The sequence below is a fragment of the Rhinoderma darwinii genome, chromosome 8, assembly GCF_050947455.1.
Source record: "Rhinoderma darwinii isolate aRhiDar2 chromosome 8, aRhiDar2.hap1, whole genome shotgun sequence".
NCBI classification, from domain to species: Eukaryota; Metazoa; Chordata; class Amphibia; order Anura; family Rhinodermatidae; genus Rhinoderma; species Rhinoderma darwinii.
This window is the reverse complement of record NC_134694.1, coordinates 61,807,944-61,830,403: the sequence shown is the minus strand read 5'-3', so window position 1 is coordinate 61,830,403 and position 22,460 is coordinate 61,807,944. Positions and strand designations below refer to the sequence as shown.

Genomic DNA, 22,460 nt, shown 5'->3' with positions numbered 1-22,460 from the left:
CACACACACACACACACACACACACATACTGATGGTCTCCTGGGTCCCTTTGATGCTTATTTTTTTTTATAACTGGTGTCAGTGTATTGCCCATAACAATGTCACATCACTACAGCGTGATGTGACATTGTTATGAACGACAGACATGACCCCAGATAATAAATAAAGAAGCATCAGCGTAGCCTAGAAACCATCAGTGGTGGAATAGCCAAGAATCAGTAATGTAGAGTCTATGGTTTGTATTTTATGCACAAGATTTATCAAAACAGAAACCCCTTCAATGAATGCATTTCTTTAGATTATACAAATATTGAGCCTGTAATAACACATTGAGTGTTGTGGACGCAACTGCCATGATAAAATGTTGGGCCCCATACAGTTCAATGATCAGGGCCCCCCTGCGCTCATTACAATATAACCTTTTTCATCCGGATACTTGGCATTTGAAAATTCTATGATACCCAAAGAATTTATAGCCCCCCTCTACCGACACAGAATTTTCCCCCGATACATAGCATCTAGGCTAGGGCTCCAAACCGAGACCAGCTGGTCTATGAGTTACAGGAAAATTGCAGCATTATTTTACTACGGCTGATTTCAAACACATCGTTTTGATGTGTTTTCATGGCGATTTTATTGACGTTTTTATTGCGCAACCAGATGTCACATTAAAGGCTATGTTCACGTTTGTAAGGCAAATTTTTATTTTACCGTATTATTTTTATAAAAATGTGTATCAGTGTGTTTTGTGTAACTTTACAAATACTTTTTGTTAAAAATGATTTTTACTTTTTTAGATACAACTGCTCTGTATTCTCTCTACAGAGAAGCTGTATCTAGCACTATTCACTGAATCCGTCAGTCCCGCGGACCTGACGTGTTCAGTGACAGCGGGTCCTGCATGCCTCTGACAAGCAGGATCTACCTGTAAACTGTCATATAAAGCCTTAGGTTATATTCACATGTAGCGGTTGAGGTGTGGTTGAAAATCGCATTTGAAAAAATACATGCGGTTTTACTGCAGTTTTGCGATGAGTTAAATGGTCGCCAATTTTTTTGCCGGGTGAAACATATTTCTTTGATATTTTTTACCTAAGAATACTGTGGCCAATTACTGTATCATAAAACCACAACAAATTGTAAAAACTGTGTGCTATTTTTGTAACTGCATCTCAACCTCTATGTGTAAATATACCCCAAGGGAACAAAATAGTGACACCTCTCTCCCCCACAGAAAAACCTAGAACGAAAAATCTCCCACACATAATATTTACAGCAAAGCCCCCTTAACCCAAACGAATGAACTATAAAGGCTTGTCCAAACATAGCGGAATTGTGGACGGCAAATACGCAGCAGAATACAGTAGTAGCAAAGTTGGTGATATTTAACAAATCTTATCCATAGGCTGCGTAAAAATTCAGAGCAGAAATACACCTGCGGTGCATATTTTTCGTACTGCAGCATGTCAATTCCTGCTGCGGAAAGTGGACTGAATTGCTAAATTTTTCAGAGGAGATATCACCATCTGCCAGCACTGAGAAAAACACAGCAAAATACGCACCATTTTCTGCAGTAAAAAAATGCAGGAAATGGTGCATTTTTGCCGCAGCGGAAAGTCTGCTGCTTTCAACGGAATTGCTGCAGAAATTTTCTGCAGCAATTTCGTTACGTGTGGACAAGCCCTAGGAGTCTCTTCACACGCTACACAATACGTTTTTTGCAGCGGTTTTTGGGCAGTTGCTTTATAACTATGTCATTGGCAACAGTTTTGTGAAAATCGCTCCAAAAATACGATATGACCATAACCTGTGATTAGATGCTAAATAAGTCCCCCCCACACATAGCGTTCACATCCAAGTCACCCCCACAAAAACAAGTTATTATGAAGTCCCCCTCCTCGAACACATAGCATTTACAGTCAAATCCTCGCTCCCCACAAAAACAATTTATACAGACTCCCCTCACCCCACATTATATTTAGTCAAGTCCCCTCTCCCCCACAAAAAACGATTTATACAAAATCCCCTCCCCCCACATATAACACTTACAGTAAAGTCCCCCTTCCAACAAAAACGATTTATAAAGAATATCCCCTGACATAACACTTACAGTTCAACTACTTGCACAGCACATACACAGCAGTTCCCACCGGTCCTGAGCTCCGTGGAGGGAATCTTCATGTTGTCAGCGGTCAACAGGAGGAGGAGAGCTGTGTGTATAACTGCTCCTCCCCACCCCTCTCTTCCTCCACCCTCCCGGCCTGTCTGCTGGGTAAACACTTCAACAATCCACGATGTTCTCCTCACAGGTAGAGACTATAGCCGGCTGCATTATATGACATCACATGTGGTGTATAATGCAGCCGCCCGGAGCCCACACACTCTGCCTGTGCAGGAGAATTCAATACGCAACTCCTGTCCCCAGCACTCCCTTGCGCTGCCCCAGTTTTTTTAATACATTTTACAGCAATCAGCAGCCACCCTGCCCCCCCTCGGTCAAGCCAGCCCCTGAGCAGCGGAGTGGCCTGCCGGTGAAGTACATGGCCAATATGCCCCTGGTCACGGCTGCGAAGGGGGAGAATGGAACAAGCTCATGGGCTGAGCCTGGTCCATACTCAGTAGGTGATGGCTGTAGTTTACAGTGGACACTTTACTGCATTGTCTGGTATCGAAGATAACTCTGATACCGGCCGTTTAGCCACTTAGATGTCACGGTCAATAGCGACTGTTACATCTGAGCCGATAGAAAGAGGGTGGCCCCCTCCGTCACCCATTCGCCCCCCACAATGCGATCGTGGGGTGCCAATGGTTGTCATAGCAACCTGGGTGCCTAACGAAGGCTCCAGGTCTGCCATCTTTGTCCTACTAGAGGCAGTGCTTAATAGGAACCGGTAAAAATGCATAGGTTTTGCAGTGTATTGTACCAGCGATCGAACAATCACTTGTTTCAGTTCTCTAGGTAAACAAAAAAAAGTAAACAACAGTTGAATAAAGTTCTTTTTTAACCCCTTAACGACATCCATCGCACTAGTACATTGTTGTCGTTAAGGACTTAACGCAACACAATGTACAGGTATGCTGTGTTGCTGATGCGGGCTTAGAAATTTAGCCCGCACCATCGCCAGCGGATGTCAGCTGTATATTATAGCTGGCACCCTGATGCATGGCCAGGACCGGAGCTAGTGTCCGATCCGGCCGATTAATCCCTCAGATGCAGCGCTAAAAAGCAAGCACTGCATCTATGGTGCTTCCTAGCAGGGTCAAAGGAGGCCATTGTTAGGCCTCTGGTCTGCCAGAGCAGTCATCGGTTCCCACGCGATTGCATTGCGGTGTTCCGATAGCAGATCTGGCAGACCGGAGGCCTAACAATGGCCTCCTGTCTGCCAAGTACGGAAGCCTGCTAGGTCCTGCCCGGAGGCGGGGCCTAAAAGGCTTCTGGCCGCAAATGAAAGATGGCACAGGCTCAGGAGCTGAGCCTGTGACATCAGCCGCTGGTGTCAGCTGTATGTTACAGCTGACACCGTGCTGTAATGCCAGGGAATGGAGCTAGCTCCGATCCCTGCTATTAACCCCTTAGATGCCACGATCAAAAGCGATCGCGGCATCTTAGTGGTTTGTAACGGTCGAGACTATGTGATCGTTAGGATGCCGATCGTTACTATGGCAACCGGAGGCCTAACACATGACCTCCTGGTCTGCCACATACGATAGCCTATTAGGCCCCCTCTAATGCTCTAATGCATCGTGGGTGGTGCAATGCATTAACATAAAGTTTAGAGGTATAGGCCATCAAGTCCCCTAGACCCTAGTGGGACAAAAAAAAAAAAGTTGAACAAGTGTAAAACTAAAAGTTTCAAGTTAATAAAAGCAAACACTGCCTTTTTTCCTACAATAAGTCTTTTATTATAGGAAATTAAAATGTTAAAAAAAGGTACACATATTTGGTATCGCTGCGTCCGTAACGATTCAAACTATAAAACTATAATGACATTTTTCCCGCACGATGAACACCGCAAAAAAAAATCAATACCAGAATCGCTATTTTTTTTATCACCACCCCTCCCAAAACTTGAAATAAAAAGGTGATCAAAAAGTTTCATGTACCCCAACCCCAACAGAGTACAAATACAAACTACAACCCTTCCCGCAAAAAAACAAGTCCTTACACAGCTTTTTTGACTGAAAAATGAAAAAGTTATGGCTCTCAGAATATGGTGACAAAATAGAAATAATAATGAAAAACATTTGGTATCACCGTAATCGTATCAACCCGCAGAATAAAATAAAATTGTAATTTATAGCCCACGGTGAACACTTTAAAAAAAAAAGAATAAAAAACATTGTCAGAATTGCTGGTTTTGGTCAACTTGCTTGCCAAAAAGTTTAATAAAAAGTGATCAAAAAATTACGGATACCCTAAAATGGTACCAATGAAAACTACAGATTGTCTTGCAACAAATAAACCCTCACAGAGCTCCGGTGGAGAAAAAATAAAAAAGTTCTGGCTCTCAGAATATGGCGATTCAAAATGTGCAGAGCGTTTCAAAAGCGGATAAGGTTGGGCACCATTTATCAGTGCGACATTGAATCAATGAATTATTATTTACTTCCCGCATTATTATACCCTCTTATTATGCCCTGATGCACTCTGCACAGCAGGGGCGTTGCTAAATCAGGGGTACAAGCCCCAAGACATATATCCCCTCCCCCCGGAACAATATATATTTTTTTACATGTGTATTGGAGATAGCATATCTATAAGACTATAGCCCCAGCAGACAGTATCACACATGATAGGCTTAGATGAATAGCCACAGCAGACAGTATCACACATGATAGACTTATGGCTCATTCAGATGTGCGTGAATCTCATCCGTGTACTGTGCGTTGAAATAACGCACAGCAAACAGACCCATTGATTTCAATGGGGCTATTCACACATGCTTGAGTTTTCACAAAGCGAGTGTCCGTTGCGTGAAACTCCTATATTGGTGTATTTCACGGACCTAGCCACACATTGAAGTCAATGGGTGCGTGAAAACCACGGATAGCACACGGAAGACATCCGTGTGCTGTCCGTGTTTCACGTATCAATTACACTGAAAAAAAAAGTGCTTGCAAGTGCATGAAAAACACATGCCACACGCAAAGCACACTGATGAAAAAACACAACGAACACGGACACGTTTACGTGTATTTTTTACGCACGTAAATCTTTCACGCTCGTGTGAATGTAGCCTTAGATACAAGGCTGCAGCAGTAAGTATCCTTGTACTAACCCTCAGGGGCAAATTTGGCATTTCTGGGGCCCCAAGCAAAGTTATGTAATCGGGGCTCTAATCAAAGACACCTGTAGAGAGTTCCCCACACCAAATGCCCCCTGTATTTAGTGTCACAACCCCCCTGCATGGTTCCACCCACAGTGCCTCTGCCATAGAGCACCCTTGCAGACAGTGCCATGCAGTCCCCGTAGATAGTCCCACATACCCACCTTGTCTCAGCAGCCAGTATCATACATGATAGACTTAGATACATGGCCCAGCAGACAGTATCACATATGACTTAGATAGAGGGCCCCAGCAGTAAATATGTGTGTGGGTATGTATGTGTGTGTGTGTGTGTGTGTGTGTGCGCACGTGTGTGTGTGTGTGTGTGTATGTATGTGTATATATATATATATATATATATATATATATATACATATCTATATATATCTATATATATATATATAGGAGACAGCATATCTATAGCACTACGACCCTATAGCTATGGATAAGATTAGATACATTGGCTCAGCAGACAGTATCACACATGATAGGATTAGATATAGGGCCCAGCTCGCTGACATTGCGGCTCCAGCGCTGGACCCAGGAAAGGTAAGTATAAGAATTGCTTTGCTTTTGTACGTGTTACACATTTTTTTGGTGTATTTGTGTTTTTTTACAGGTTTGGTTGTTGGACTATGTCGGATTCGAGGACTACTTCGATTACGGCTTCTTTATTCTCAATAAAATGGTTAATTAATGAGGGTTGTGTGGGCTTTTTATTTCAATAAAATATTTTTTCTATGTCTGTTAAGGATCTGCCAGGCACAGCTTCTGTATCCACGCCCATAGGTAATCAGTCTGCACCTGCTTCTATGTCTGGGAGACTGACTCCATCTTCCACCACTCAGGATGGCAGGCTTAGGAGTGGGAGAGCCTATCATAGCCTGGCCAGACGGAGCTAGCTCCCACCCTCTGTCTATTTATACCTGCCTTTCCTGTTCCTCCTTGCTTGTGATTCTTCTCGTGTGGTTTCCTGGCCCTGCTGCAGCTTCTTGATCTATTTGACCCTGCTTCATATTGACCCTGGCTTACTGACTACTCTCCTGCTCTGCGTTTGGCACCTCGTACACTCCTGGTTTGACTCGGCTTGTTCACTACTCTTCTGCTCTGCGTTTGGTACTTCGTACACTCCTGGTTTGACTCGGCTCGTTCACCACTCTTGTTGCTCTCGGTGTTGCCGTGGGCAACTGCCCTTTTCCCTTGCTTCTGTGTACCCTTGTCTGTTTGTCTGTCGTGCACTTATTGAGCGTAGGGACTGTCGCCCAGTTGTACCCCGTCGCCTAGGGCGGGTCGTTGCAAGTACGCAGGGTCTGAGTGGCGGGTAGATTAGGGCTAACTTGTCTGTTTCCTTACCCCCGTCATTACATAATCACAAGCCCTATACCTAGTCTACCCTGGTCCATCACACTACTATGGACCCCCTTGAGACCCTGGCTCAGCAAATGCAGGGTCTCTCCTTACAGGTCCAGGCCCTGGCTCAGAGGGTCAACCAGCCTGATGCTACCATGGTAGTGCCCCTCACCTCACCTCTTGAACCCCACCTCAAGTTGCCTGACCGGTTCTCAGGGGAACGGAAGACTTTTCTCTCCTTTCGGGAGAGTTGTAGGCTCTATTTTCGCCTAAAGCCCCACTCCTCAGGTTCTGAAAGCCAGCGGGTGGGTATAATTATGTCCCGGCTCCAGGAAGGGCCCCAAGAATGGGCCTTCTCCTTGGCTCCTGACGCCCCTGAACTTTCCTCCGTTGATCTTTTCTTTTCCGCTCTCGGACTCATTTATGACGAGACTGACAGGACTGCCTTTGCCGAGAGTCAGCTGGTGACCTTACGTCAGAGTAAGAGACCTGTTGAGGAGTATTGCTCGGACTTTAGGAAGTGGTGCGTAGCTTCTCGGTGGAATGACACTGCCTTAAGGTGCCAGTTTAGGTTGGGTCTGTCGAACGCCTTGAAAGACCTGCTAGTTAGCTATCCCTCTTCTGACTCCTTAGACCAGGTTATGGCTTTAGCGGTACGACTTGACCGACGTCTCAGGGAACGACAACGTGAACGTTTTTGTGTTTTCTCCTCTGACTCCCCCATGATGCCTCCCGAGGTTCCGTTGCTTCGTTCTTCCACGGAAGACTCGGAGGTACCTATGCAACTCGGGGCCTCCGTGTCCCCCCAACAACGTAGAGAATTCCGCAGGAAGAATGGTCTCTGCTTCTATTGTGGGGATGACAATCATCAAGTGAACACCTGTCCTAGGCGTAAGAATAAGCAGCCGGAAAACTTCCGCGCCTAAGTGATCATCGGGGAGGTCACTTGGGCGCACAGGTATTTCCCGTAAATATGAAACGTAATAAAATCTTGCTTCCCTTTCAGGTCTCTTTTGGTGGTAGGTCTGCTACCGGCAGTGCCTTCATGGATTCAGGGTCGTCTGCTAATATCATGTCTGTGGAATTTGCTATGTCTCTAGCTATGCCTTTGATTGATTTGCCTAAACCTGTCCCTGTAGTGGGTATCGACTCCACTCCTCTTGCTAATGGTTATTTTACACAGCATACCCCTGTTTTTGAACTCCTTGTTGGCTCCATGCATTTGGAGCAGTGCTCTGTACTGTTGATGCAGGGATTATTGTCCGATTTGGTTTTAGGCCTTCCCTGGTTGCAGTTGCATAATCCCACGTTTGACTGGAATACTGGGGTTCTTACCAAATGGGGTAATGAATGCTTGACGTCATGTTTTTCTGCTATTTCTCCCCCTGAGGAGGTGAACACGCTACCTGAGTTTGTTCAGGACTTCGCTTATGTTTTCTCTAAGGAGGCCTCCGAAGTGTTACCTCCTCATAGAGAATACGATTGCGCTATCGATTTGGTACCAGGAGCTAAGCTCCCTAAGGGTAGGATATTTAATCTCTCTTGTCCCGAACGTGAAGCCATGAAAGAGTATATCCTGGAATGCCTGGCCAAGGGTTACATTCGCCCCTCTACTTCTCCGGTAGGTGCTGGCTTCTTCTTCGTAGGGAAGAAGGATAGTGGTCTTAGGCCATGCATTGACTATCGTAACTTGAATAAGGTCACTATAAGGAACCAGTATCCCCTTCCTTTGATCCCTGATCTCTTTAATCAGGTTCAGGGGGCCCAATCGTTCTCTAAGTTTGATCTACGGGGGGGCGTATAACCTTATCCGCATCAAAGAGGGGGATGAGTGGAAGACTGCGTTTAACACGCCCGAAGGTCATTTCGAATACCTCGTCATGCCCTTTGGGTTGTGTAATGCTCCCGCGGTCTTCCAGAATTTCATAAATGAGATTTTAAGAGATTACCTGGGGGTATTTCTTGTAGTGTACCTTGATGACATACTTGTGTTTTCCAAGGACTGGTCCTCCCACATTGAGCATGTCAGGAAGGTGCTCCAGGTCCTTCGGGAAAACAAACTGTTTGCTAAGACCGAAAAATGTGTGTTTGGGGTGCAGGAGATACCATTTTTGGGTCAAATCCTCACTCCTCATGAATTCCGCATGGACCCCGCCAAGGTCCAGGCTGTGGCGGAATGGGTCCAACCTGCCTCCCTGAAGGCGTTACAGTGCTTCTTGGGGTTCGCTAATTATTACAGGAGATTTATTGCTAACTTCTCGGTCATCGCTAAGCCAATTACGGATCTCACTTGCAAGGGTGCTGATCTCCTCCGCTGGCCTCCTGAGGCTGTCCAGGCTTTTGAGGTCCTTAAGAAGTGCTTTATCTCGGCCCCGGTGTTGGTTCACCCCAACCAAATGGAGCCATTTATCGTGGAGGTTGACGCGTCCGAGGTGGGAGTGGGGGCTGTCTTGTCCCAGGGTACCAGGTCCCTCTCCCATCTCCGTCCCTGTGCCTACTTCTCCAGGAAGTTTTCGCCCACTGAGAGTAACTATGATATTGGCAACCGCAAACTCTTAGCCATTAAATGGGCATTTGAAGAGTGGCGCCACTTCCTGGAGGGGGCTAGGCACCAGGTAACGGTCCTTACCGACCACAAGAATCTGGTTTTCCTAGAATCTGCCCGGAGGCTAAACCCGAGACAAGCTCGATGGGCGTTATTTTTTACCAGATTCAACTTTTTGGTTACCTATAGGGCTGGGTCTAAAAATATTAAGGCTGATGCACTGTCGCGAAGTTTCATGGCCAGCCCTCCTTCGGAGGAAGATCCTGCTTGTATTTTGCCTCCAGGTATAATCATTTCCTCTATTGATTCTGATTTAGTTTCTGAAATTGCTGCTGATCAAGGTTCAGCTCCCGGGAACCTTCCTGAGAACAAGCTGTTTGTTCCCCTGCAATTCCGGCTAAGGGTACTTAGGGAAAATCATGACTCCGCTCTATCTGGTCATCCAGGCATCCTTGGTACCAAGCACCACATTGCCAGAAACTATTGGTGGCCTGGGTTGCCTAAGGACATTAAGGCCTACGTCGCCGCTTGTGAGGTTTGTGCTAGGGCCAAGACTCCCAGGTCTCGACCAGCGGGCTTACTACGTTCTTTGCCCATTCCCCAGAGACCTTGGACCCATATCTCCATGGATTTTATCACCGATTTGCCTCCATCTCAAGGCAAGTCGGTGGTGTGGGTTGTAGTAGACCGCTTCAGTAAGATGTGCCACTTTGTGCCCCTCAAAAAACTACCCAATGCTAAGACGTTAGCTACCTTTTTTGTCAAACATATCCTGCGTCTCCATGGGGTCCCTGTCAATATTGTTTCTGACAGAGGGGTACAATTTGTTTCTTTGTTTTGGGGAGCCTTCTGTAAAAAGTTGGAGATTGATCTGTCCTTCTCCTCTGACTTCCATCCTGAAACTAATGGCCAAACTGCGAGGACTAATCAGTCTCTAGAACAATATTTAAGGTGTTTTGTCTCTGACTGTCAATATGATTGGGTCTCATTCATTCCCCTCGCCGAATTTTCCCTTAATAACCGGGTCAGTAACTCGTCAGGGGTCTCCCCCTTTTTCTGTAATTTTGGGTTTAATCCACGGTTCTCCTCCGTTTCACCTGGTAATTCCAACAATCCCGAGGTAGAGGTCGTTCATCGGGAACTGTGCACAGTCTGGGCCCAGGTTCAGAAGAACCTAGAGGCGTCCCAGAGCATACAAAAAATTCAGGCAGATAGAAGACGTTCTGCTAACCCCTTGTTTATGGTCGGGGATCTGGTGTGGCTATCGTCAAAGAACTTGCGCCTTAAAGTCCCGTCCAAGAAGTTTGCTCCCCGGTTTATAGAGCCGTACAAGGTCATTGAAGTCCTCAATCCTGTCTCCTTCCGACTGGAGTTGCCCCCGTCTTTTTGAGTACACGACGTGTTTCATGCCTCCCTCCTTAAACGCTGCTCTCCATCCTTGGCTCCCTCGAGGAAACCTCCTGTCCCCGTTCTCACCCCTGAGGGGGTAGAATTCGAGGTGGCCAAGATTATGGACAGCAAGATGGTCCAAGGCTCCCTCCAGTACCTGATCCATTGGAGAGGATACGGGCCTGAGGAGAGGACTTGGGTACCCGCCCGGGATGTTCACGCTGGGGTATTGGTCAGGAGGTTCCACCTTCGTTTCCCCAATAAACCAGGTCCATCTAGAAAGGGTCCGGTGGCCCCTCATAAAAGGGGGGTTACTGTTAAGGATCTGCCAGGCACAGCTTCTGTATCCACGCCCATAGGTAATCAGTCTGCACCTGCTTCTATGTCTGGGAGACTGACTCCATCTTCCAGCACTCAGGATGGCAGGCTTAGGAGTGGGAGAGCCTATCATAGCCTGGCCAGACGGAGCTAGCTCCCGCCCTCTGTCTATTTATACCTGCCTTTCCTGTTCCTCCTTGCTTGTGATTCTTCTCGTGTGGTTTCCTGGCCCTGCTGCAGCTTCTTGATCTATTTGACCCTGCTTCATATTGACCCTGGCTTACTGACTACTCTCCTGCTCTGCGTTTGGCACCTCGTACACTCCTGGTTTGACTCGGCTCGTTCACCACTCTTGTTGCTCTCGGTGTTGCCGTGGGCAACTGACCTTTTCCCTTGCTTCTGTGTACCCTTGTCTGTTTGTCTGTCGTGCATTTATTGAGCATAGGGACTGTCGCCCAGTTGTACCCCGTCGCCTAGGGCGGGTCGTTGCAAGTAGGCAGGGTCTGAGTGGCGGGTAGATTAGGACTCACTTGTCTGTTTCCTTACCCCCGTCATTACAATGTCCTTGTATTTTTTTAAACTTTATTACTACCGCTATAGTAATGACCACTGGGTGATTGACAGCTAAGGCTAGGCTTAGTGTTAGCCAATTAAAAGGCTAACACTGACCCCCAATATTACCCTGGTGCCCACCGCCACCAGGGGTACCGGGAAGAGCCGGGTACGATCCAGTACCCGACAATCTGTAGTAACGGTCAGGTACAGGGGCGGCCGCAGGCTGGTATTAGGCTATAAAAGGCCAAAAACACTGGCTCTTCCCACCCTGGTAATGCTAGCCTGCTGCTGCTATGTTGTATCTGGCTGCTTTTTAAAAATTGGGGGGACCCCACGATGTTTATTCCATTTAGAAAAAAAAAATGATGTGGGGTCCCCCCCATTTTTGATAACCAGCCAGATACAACATAGCAGAAGCAGCCCAGTATTACCAGGGTGGAAAGGGCCGCAGTTTTAATAATACCAGCCTGCGTCCACCAGAGTGGCTGACGATCACTACAGATGGTCTGGTACTGGTTCGTACCCAGCTCTTCTGGGTACACCTGGTGGCAGTGGGTACCGGGTTAATAATGGGAGTTAGTATTAGCCTCTGCATCTGCTACCACTAAGCCACGCCTTAGTAATGGATGCTGTCAATGAGCCAGAGGCCATTACTAAGGTGGTAGTAATGAAGTTTAAAAGAAAATACAAAGACATAGAAAAAATATATTTTATTGAAATCAAAAAATAACACACAACCCTCATTAAATATTTTATTGAAAATAAAAAAAGCCATCGTCGAAGTAGTCCTCAAATCCGACGTAGTCCAACAACCAAACCTGTAAAAAACCACAAACACACAAAAAACCCATTAGTAACACAGGTGGTAGGCTTAAATACAGGGCCCATGTGTGATACTGTCTGTTAGACCATGTATCAAAGCCTTCCACAAGGCAGGCTTAGATACATGACCCCAGCAGACAGTAATCTTATACAGTATAAGATTACTGTCTGCTGGGGCCCTGTATCTAAGCCTACAATGTGGTAGGCTTAGATAAAGGGCCCATCAGACAGTATCATACATGGCCATGTATCTAAAACTACTATGTGGTAGGCTTAGATACAGGGCCCATGTGTGATATGGTCTAGTGGACTCTGTATCTAAGCCTACCACATGTTAGGCTTAGATACAGGGCCCCAGGGGACAGTAATCTTATAAAGTATAAGATTATTGTCTTCTGGTATCATGTATCTAAGCCTGCCTTGTGGTAAGCTTAGATACATGGTCCAACAGACAGTATCACACATGGGCCCTGTATCTAAGCCCATGTGTGATACTGTCTGTTGGACCCTGTATCTAAGCCTATTACAAGGCAAGCTTAGATATAGGACCCCAGCAGGCAGTAATGATGTTACACTTACCCAGCTCTTCAGGGGAGCGGATGTCCCGACACCATCCAGCGCCATGACGCCATGCACGTCGCACAGCGTCATGACGCGAGAAAACATCAGGACTTCCGCCGCCCTCGGGAAGGATGGTAAGTATAGTGATATTACTATAGTAACAAGGGCCCGTGTACTTCATGACATAGGCCCCATTTACTATACTAAATTTCTATAGATGCGGAGTGGGGGCCGCGGCCCAGTCGCAATTGTGGCCTCTGTAGCGGCAGTCGTCTGGGGATCCGGGGCACCAGACCAAAGATCCAGGGCTTGGGCCCCGGAGGTCCGATGCTAGCGACGCCCCCGCCACACAGATTATATATGCCCCCACATTATAAACTGAAATACCAGTAAAACCCCAAACAGAACAACTACCAAGCAAAATCTGCACTCCAAAAGCCAAATGGCGCTCCATCCCTTCTGAACCCTACAGCGTGACCAAACAGCAGTTGACGTCCACAAATATGGCATCGCCATTTCCGGGAGAACCCGCTTAACATTTTTTGAAGTATTTGTCTTCGGTGGCGCAAACTGGGCACATCATATTGTGCACTAAAATGTCATATTAGTGGAAAACGGCAATTTTCACTTTGCACCATCCGCTTCAAATTAATTTCTAATGAGAAAACACCAGTGGGTGAAAATGCTCACTACACCCCTTAAAATGCCTTAAGGGGTGTAGTTTCCAAAATAGGGGTCACTACTTTGGGGTTTGTTTTACTATTTGACCTCCGAGCCCTGTAATTGTGGGCCCATACTGTGAAAATCACCAAAATAGACCTCAAATGCGCATGGTGCTCTTCACTTCTGAGCCCTATCATATGTCCAGGCAAATGATAAATTCCTTGAGGGGTGTAGTTTCTAAAATGGGATCAATTCTTGGGGGCTTTGATTGTACTCTGGCACCTCTGCAAATAGCGCTCCTGCCTTCTTTCTGAACCCTGCCGTGTGTCCAAACTGCAGTTTATGACCCCATATGCGGTATTGCTTTTCAAATATTGTGGTGCTTTTCTCCTTTATTCCTAGTAAAAATTGAAAATGTCCAAGTTTTGTGAGAAAAATTTATATTTTTAATTTCACTGCATAATTCCACTAAATTCAGCAAAAAGCCTGTGGATCAAAATACTATATACCCCTTGATAAATTCCTTCAGGGTGTAGTTTCCAAAATGGGGTCACTTTTGGGGAGTTTCCACTGATTTGGTCCGGCAGGGGTTTAGAAAATGTGACATGGCACCCAAAAACCCTTCCAACAAAATCTGCATGCCAAGTACAGCTCCTACATTTCTGAGCCCTGCCGTGTATCCAAACAGCAGTTTATGACCACATGTGGGGTATTGCCGTATTCTGGAGAGATTGCTTTACAAATTTTGGGAGGCTTTTTCTCCTTTAACCCTTGTAGAAATTAAAAATGGCAAAATTTTAGTGGAAAAAATGTTGATATTCATTTTCACGGCCTAATTACACTAAACTCCACAAAGAAATTATGGGGTCTAAATACTCACTATATCCCTCGATAAATTCCTTGAGGGCTTTAGTTCCAAATGAGGTCACTTTTGGGGGTTTCCACTGTTTTGGTCTCTCAGGGGCTTTGCAAATGCGACATGACACCCGAAAACTTGAGCTCCGAAAGTCAAATGGTGCTTCTTCCCTTCTGAGCCCTGCTGTGTGTACAAACAACAGTTTATTACCACATGTGGGGTATTACTGTAATCGGGAGAAATAGCTTTTCAAATGTTGGGTGCTTTTTCTCCTTTTTTCCTTGTAAAAATTAAAAATTTCCAAGTTTTATCAGAAAATCACAGCATAATTCCACTAAATTCAGCAAAAAAAACTGTGGGGTCAAAATGTCCACTGTACCACTCGATAAATTCCTACAGGGGTATAGTTTCCCAAATGGGGTCACTTTTGGGTGGTTTCCACTGATTTGGTCCTGCAGGGGCTTTGCAAATGTGAGCTGCAAACCATTCCAGCAAAATCTGAGCTCCAAAAGCCAAATGGTGCTCCTTTCCTTCTAAGCCCTGCCGTGGGTACAAACAGGAGTTTATCACAACATATGGGGTATTGCCGTGCTCAGAAGAGTTCACGTTACAAATGTTGGGGTGCTTTTTCTCCTTTATTTATTGTGAAAATGGAAAAATCTGAGTTAAAACTACATTTTATTATAAAAAACTTAGATTTTCATTTATTTCCATTTTGACGGCCTAATTCCACTAAATTCAGCAAAAAAAACGGTGGGCTCAAAATGCTCACTGTACCGCTATATAAATTCCTTCAGTGGTGTAGTTTCCCAAATGGGGTCACTTTGGGGGGGTTTCCACTGTTTTGGTCCCGCAGGGCTTTGCAAATGTGACATGGCACCCGAAAATCATTCCAGCAAAACTTGAGCTTCAAAAGCCAAATGGTGCTCCTTCTGAGCCCTGCCGTGGGTCCAAACAGCAGTTTATTACCACATATGGGGTATTGCCGTAATCAAGAGAAATTGCTTTTCAAATGTTGTGGTGATTTTTCTTCTTTATGCCTTTAGATTTAGATTTTTCATTTTTACATCCTAATTCCACTAAATTGAGCAAAAAACATGTGGGGTTAAAATGCTCACTATGCCCCTTGATAAATTCCTTGAGGTGTGTAGTTTGCCAAATGGTGTCGTTTAGGGAGGGGGGGGGTGGTTTCCACTGTTTTGGCACCACAAAACCTCTTTAAACCTGACATGGTGACTAAAATATATTCTAATAAAATGGATACCCCAAAATCCTCTAGGTGCTCCTTTGCTTCTGAGGCTGGTGTTTAAGTACATTAGCACATGTGGGATATTTCTAAAAACTGCCAAATCTAGGAAATAAATATGGAGTGGCGTTTCTCTGGTTAAATCTTCTGTGTTACAGAAAAAAAAAAATTAAAACAGAATTTGTACATTTCACCTCCACTTTGCTTTAATTCCTGTGAAACATCAAAAGGGTTAAGAAACTTTCTAAATGCTATTGCGAATACTTTGAGGGGTGCAGTTTTTAAAATGGGTTGTTTTATAGGGGGTTTCTAATATATAAGGCCCTCAAAGCCACTTCAGAAGTGAACTGGTCCCTGAAAAAATGGCCTTTTGAAATTATCTTGAAAATGTGAGAAATTGCTGCTAAAGTTCTAAGCCTTGTAACGTCCTAGAAAAAGAAAAAAAATGTTAAAAAAACGATGCTAATCTAAAGTAGATATGTGGGAAATGTTAACTAGTAACTATTTTGTGTGTATCTACTGTTTAACAAGTAGATACAAAATTTGGGTATTTTTCACAAATAAACACTGAATGTATCGACTAATTTAACCCCTTAATGACCGGGCATGAAAGGGTCTTAATGACCAGCTACGTTTTTCAGTTTTTACCTTTCTGCATTTCAGCATTGACGTGGCCATATGAGGCCTTGTTTTATGCGGGAGAAATTGTATTATTTTTTTTCATGTTTGGAGGTAGAAAAAATGTATTTTTACAGCGTAAATATAAGAAAAAACGATTCTCGGCATAGTTTTCTTGTTTATTTTTTTATCCTATTCACGTTTCACGCTAAATAACCATTAGATTCATTCTTCAGGTTATTACGGTCGTTTAGATACCTAATATGTGTAGGTTTTTTGTTTTTATTTAGAGTAGGGGCAATAAAATATATTTTATGCAAAATAATGACTTTTTTTGCACTTTTTTTTTAAATGTATTTATTTATTTATTTTTGTAACTTTTTTTTTTTTATCCCATTAACTTAATGACCAGCCTATTTTGGACCTTAATTACCAAGCCATTTTTGAAGTTTTTCCATCGTCGCATTCCAAGAGCTATAACTCTTTTATTTTTGCGTCGACATAGCTGTATAAGGTCTTGTTTTTTTGCGGGACAAGTTGTATTTTTTAATAGCACCATTTTGAGGTACATATTATTTATTGATTAACTTTTATTAACTTTTATTTGGGGGGAAATAGAAAAAAACCTGAAATTTCGCCACTCTTTTTCGCGTCTTAAATCTACGCCGTTTACCGTGTGATATAAATAACACAATAACTTTATTCAGCGGGTTGTTACGATTGCAACGATACCAAATTTGTATAGTTTTTGTATGTTTTACTACTTTTACACAGTAAAAACGCTTTTTTTTCAAAATTATTTGTTTTCGTGTCTCCATATTTGAAGAGCCGTAACGTTTTTATTTTTTCGCCGATGCAGTTGTGTGAGGGCTTTTTTTTGCGGGAAGACTTGTAGTTTTTATTGGTACCATTTTGGAGTAGATGCGACTTTTTGATCACTTTTTAATCACATTTTTTTTAAGTCAGGATTCACAGAAAACAGCAATTTTTCCATAATTTTTTATTACATTTTTTACGGCGTTCACCGTGCGGGTTAAATAAAGTAATAGATTTATAGTCGGGGTCGTTACGGACGCGGCGATACCAAATATGTGTAACTTTTTAACTTTATTTTGTTTTTTTAATAGTAAAGCATTGTGTAAGGGGAAAAGCTGGGTTTTTCATTTTTTTTCACATTTTTTTTTAATTAACTTTATTAAACTTTTTTTTCACTTTTTTACTAGTCCCACTAGGGGACTATAATATGCGATTCTGCGATCGCATTTATAATACACTGCAATACTTTTGTATTGCAGTGTATTACTGCCTGTCCGTTTAACACGGACAGGCATCTGCTAGGTCATGCCTACGGCATGACCTAGCAGGCATTCATGACAGGCAGACCTGGGGGCCTTTATTAGACCCCCGGCTGCCATTAGAGACACAGACACTCGGCGATCGTATCGCCGGGTGTCGGTGGGAGAGAGAGGGAGCTCCCTCCCTCTCTCCAAAACCACTCAGATGCGGTGCTCGCTATTGAGCACCGCATCTGAGGGGTTAAACTTGTGAGATCGATACTAATATCGATCTCACACGGCAGAGCAGGGACGCTCCCAGCCCTCAGCTGCCTCTAGCAGCTGAGAGCAGGGAGATTTGACAGCTCCCTGCTCTGTTTACTTATTCCGATGCCGCGACGTAAAAAGTCTATGGCATCGGAATAAGGCCCGTTAGTGACCGACGTAGAAACACGATGGGCCGGTCACTAACGGGTTAAGGGATAAATTTATTTATAACTTGATTTTTTGCTTGTAATGTATTAGCATACTCCTGTACGCTAATACATCATACTGGGTCACTATGACACAGACTTCTGTTAGGGCAGCACATAGTGGGCCCGAACAGCAGGCTTACTGAACAGACAGCCCTGGTGTCCTTTGTAGGTCCCTGCAGAGGGATTCCCTTGTGTAGGCTGACTGCAGAGGGATTCCCTTGTGTTTGATCACGTCACCGGGTTTCCAATGACGAGATCAAAGCAGGGAGTTCCCTTTGATCTTGCCGCGGTCACGAATCGCGGTGATCAAAGGGTTAAACAGCTGGGGTCCGAATGTTTTCCGACCCCAGCTGTATTCAGCACGCTGCTCTAAGATCAGGAGCTGTAAGTTACAGCTCCTGCTTAGAGGATGAGCGCTCACAGGAGCGCTCATCAGCCTCCTCTACAGTGACGCCAAAAGACGTCGTTGTAGACTAAAGACTTGCGTTCAAATGATGGGCGGTCATTAAGTAGTTAAAGTACAATATGTCACGAGAAAACAATCTCAGAATTGCTTGAAAAAATAAAAGCATTCCAAAACAGGCTGTGCCCTTAAGGGGTCAATATACAACAAAAAATATTTAATTTCCGTTTTTTTCAACTTAAGTAATGTAAAAAAATAAACATAATTTGTATGTATATTATAGGTCATATTCTCATATTATTAAGTCCAAACTATTATAATATAACGTTTTTTTACCCGCACGGCGAATGCTGTAAAAGGAGAATTTATGCTTTTTGGTTACCTTACCTCCCAAAGAAAATTGAATAAAAAGAGCTCAAGAGCTCGCATGGACTCTAAAATGGTATCAATAAAAACTAAAGTTCGCCCACACACAGCTCCATCGACGTAAAAATCAAGACTAGTACAAAAGTAGTAAAAGTACTACATCATAAAAAAAACGATAGAAATTTGGTATCGCTGTAATTGTATTGAATTGCAGAATAACGTTGTTTTTACCACACGGTGAACGCGGTAAAAACTGAAACCCAAAAGCAATGGAGGAATAACAGTTTTTTTTCCCCATTCTACCCCACACAATTTTTTTTTTGCAGTTTCCCAGTACATTATATGGTCACTAAACGGTACCATAAAAAAATACAACTTGTCCCGCAAAAAGCAAACACTTATACTTCTATGTCAACGAAAAAATTAAAAAAGTTATGCCTTTTGGAAGGCGGTAGGAAAAAACAAAACTGAAAATATAAAAAATGGGGTTACCATTGGGGACTGTAATATGCACCTGCTGTTTAAACCCTTTCTGATGCCCTTCTTTTAAACCACCACTATTTCATAAAGGGTGATTTCATAAACATTTTACTTACATCAGCTAGATTTATACTGTATACTGTATCTTATGCATATTTTAATTCTGTGACATCAGTTTTATGTTAAATAACCATTAACAAATCAATGTCACTTAATATTTTTGTCTTATCAGGTGACTCATCTCCACCTTGTTCTCTTTCTTCCTGGCTGTCTGCAAGAAGGGATGAAGAGAACCTGGATACGTCCCATGACTTTTACATGATTGGAACACAGGAAAATCCACAAGGAGACCGGGAATGGGCAGAGTTCCTTAGAACAGCTTTGATATCTCAGACAATGAAACAATATAAATTGGTTAGTCTTAATGCTAGGCTGACCCATTCATTTTTTATGGGGCCTATTCCTGTCCATTTTTGCGGATCAGTCCGCCCAGTCTATTCAATGGTCCATGAAAAAAACGTATCGCACACGGAAACCATCCGTGTGCAGTCCGTGTTTTGTGGACCCGTGTTTTGCGGATCCCTTTTTTGCGGGCTTATAAAAGGTCACGGATGTGTGCATAAGCCCATAAATGATTTCGTTGCGAACTGTACAGAAACAACACTATATAAAGTGTAAACATTTCCTGTATTAACAGAAGATTTAGTATGTTATTATTGAAAAGAGAGTATGGTACCTTACAGCAAATAATGTTCGCACTCACATGTATACTTAAAGGAAACCTGTCACCAGCATTTTAGCTATAAAGCCAGCAATACCTGGTGAAAGTGGGTGAAAAATCATTGTCATCTAAGCTATAAATATGTTCTAAGTAAGCTCTGTAGCTTTAGTATTCCGTTTTTCAGTGGTCCCATGCTGTATGCAAATGAGCAGAAAAGAGTCAAATCTTCATCTGAAAAGAGTCAGGTTTTCATTCCTCCAGCACCTCAGAGTGGACTCCACCTCCTTCTTTTTGATTGACAGCTCCTTAGCCAGTCAGGGCCGGACAGGTGGTGACAGTGGGCGTGGTTAAGAAGTTGCATCCCAGAGGGAAAAATAATTACCATAAAAGGCGGGAAAAGTTTAAACGACTATATTTACTGACAGAGGAGGACTTCAGGAAAGAAGAGAACAGGAACGAACTCTGGACAGCTGCGGCCATTGAGGGGTCAGGCGAGTTTAACATGTAAGATTTTGATGACAGGATCCCATTAAGAGTGGCCAATGCAGTAAGTTAGATATAATATATTCATAAACGTTCTGTGAAATAGAATCAACATCAAGTGAAAGTTAGTTGCGGTCTGATCATACAGTGACTACAGTACTAATTAGAGGCAGAATGAACATTTAAATTAAGTGGCGCATAGGTGACATCTCAGATACTAGTTGTTCTATCTCTCTTTTCTTCTCCATCCGGTCCAGACCTCTATGATGACTCCTCCCCGCCACAGCCCATTTCCGCAGTTTTCCGCTCAGATGTCTTCAGCTTGTCACCTTTCAAACATTTCTGCACCTATAAACAAGGATAAAATTATCATGGCGTCTGTAGCGTCCATGGCCGCGGACCATTGGGATTACTCACCCCCGGCGGCTGCGGCCATGGATCTGTGAGCGCTGGCTCACTTCCACTCCGGGCTGCTGTGTCCCGTAAGGTGCGTGCACACGCTTGTGCCCGGCTTTAATGGGCCAGCGCATGCACATTGGAATTATCATTAATTAGCCCATGATCACCCTGGACTATTAGAATGGCCCTGCCCCTTTGCTCATTGCCTGGGCGTTGTTGTGTTTTCCTATGTTAGTCCTGCAAATGGTCCCTGTTCCCGATTTTCCCGTGCCCTGCTACCTGTATCCTGTATCCCGTGTTATTTTTTACTCTGCCTTAAACCTGTTGGAGTCATGTTGTGCCACCGGTTCCACCTGCTGTGTTACACTACGTCTGGTGTCTGCTGTCAAGGTCCCATCTGTGCCTAGCTGTTGCTACTGTCTGAACCACTACAGGTACCCTTGTGCTTGGACTATTTATATATTGACTTGATACTCTGTTGGCCAGCTGCTATCCCGCTACTGCGGTACGGCCCAGTGGGTCCACATACCCACAGATTGTGACAATGCCACACACTATGGCCCTAAATACACAGTGTATGTTACTATTATAATCAGGGGCAAAGTGGACACTGTGCCCCTGGTTATAATAGTATCATACTCTGTGTCCCTGATTATAATAGCACCATACACTGTGTCCCTGATTATAATAGCACCATATACTGTGTGTCCCCCCCACACACAGTGCACCATGTAGATAGTGCCCCCCATAGAGCCCCCTGTAGATAGTGCCCCCAAAGAGCCCCCTGTAGATAGTGCCACCCATAGAGCCCCTGTACACAGTGCCCCAAATAGAGCCCCCTGTAGACAGTTCCCCACATATAGCACCCCTGTAGATAGAGCCCCATATATAGCCCCCCTGTAGATAGTGCCACACATATAGCCCCTCCATGTAGATAGTGCTTCACATATAGTGCCCCCTGTAGATAATGCTCCACATATATTCCGCACATATAGCCCCCCTGTAGATAGTGCTCCACATATAGCCCCCCTATAGAATGTCCCTCACACTTTTAACAGAAAATAAAACTTTACATACTCACCTAAATCTGTTTCCATCCTCTTACAATGCAGGCCTGCTCTCTTCTGAGCCGGCTCTACTGGAGCTGAACGAGGCAGCGCGATGAGTGGTAGGGAAAGTCATTCTACCCTGCCAATCAGAGCCTTTCAATGACACAAGTGGCGCAAAGACGTCATCATGTGGCTTGCGTCGTTGAAAGGCACTGATTGGCAGAGTGCCTTGCCCAGTCATTCAACAATGCAAGCGGCCCGACGACGCCATTGCACCGCTTACGTTATTGAGAGGCGCTGAATAGCGGGGCATGGAACGTGCGTGAGCCAGTGCTTGGCCATAAGAAGAGGAACGAACGAACGAACGAACGAACGAACGAACGAACGAACGAACGAACGAACGAGACTACCGGATTATTACCATGAGAGGCGCAAAATGTTTGCAGACCATTATTTATGGTCTGAGGAGGAGTTTAGCAGAGGGATAGCGACAATGAACTTTTGACAGCAGCTGCCAGCGAAGGGTGAGTAGAGTTTTATAGGTGAAATGCTGGTGACA

General features: G+C 44.3%; 1 protein-coding gene across 1 annotated transcript in view; it reads left to right on the top strand.

Moving 5' to 3' along the window:
• LOC142658684 (phosphatidylinositol 3,4,5-trisphosphate 5-phosphatase 2A-like) overlaps positions 1-22,460 on the top strand; it is a 155,877-nt gene that overhangs the window by 90,143 nt on the left and 43,274 nt on the right. Inside the window, exon 10 of the mRNA XM_075834286.1 lies at positions 19,482-19,663. Within this exon, the coding sequence (XP_075690401.1) occupies positions 19,482-19,663 (182 nt within the window). The remainder of the gene's footprint in view (positions 1-19,481; positions 19,664-22,460) is intronic.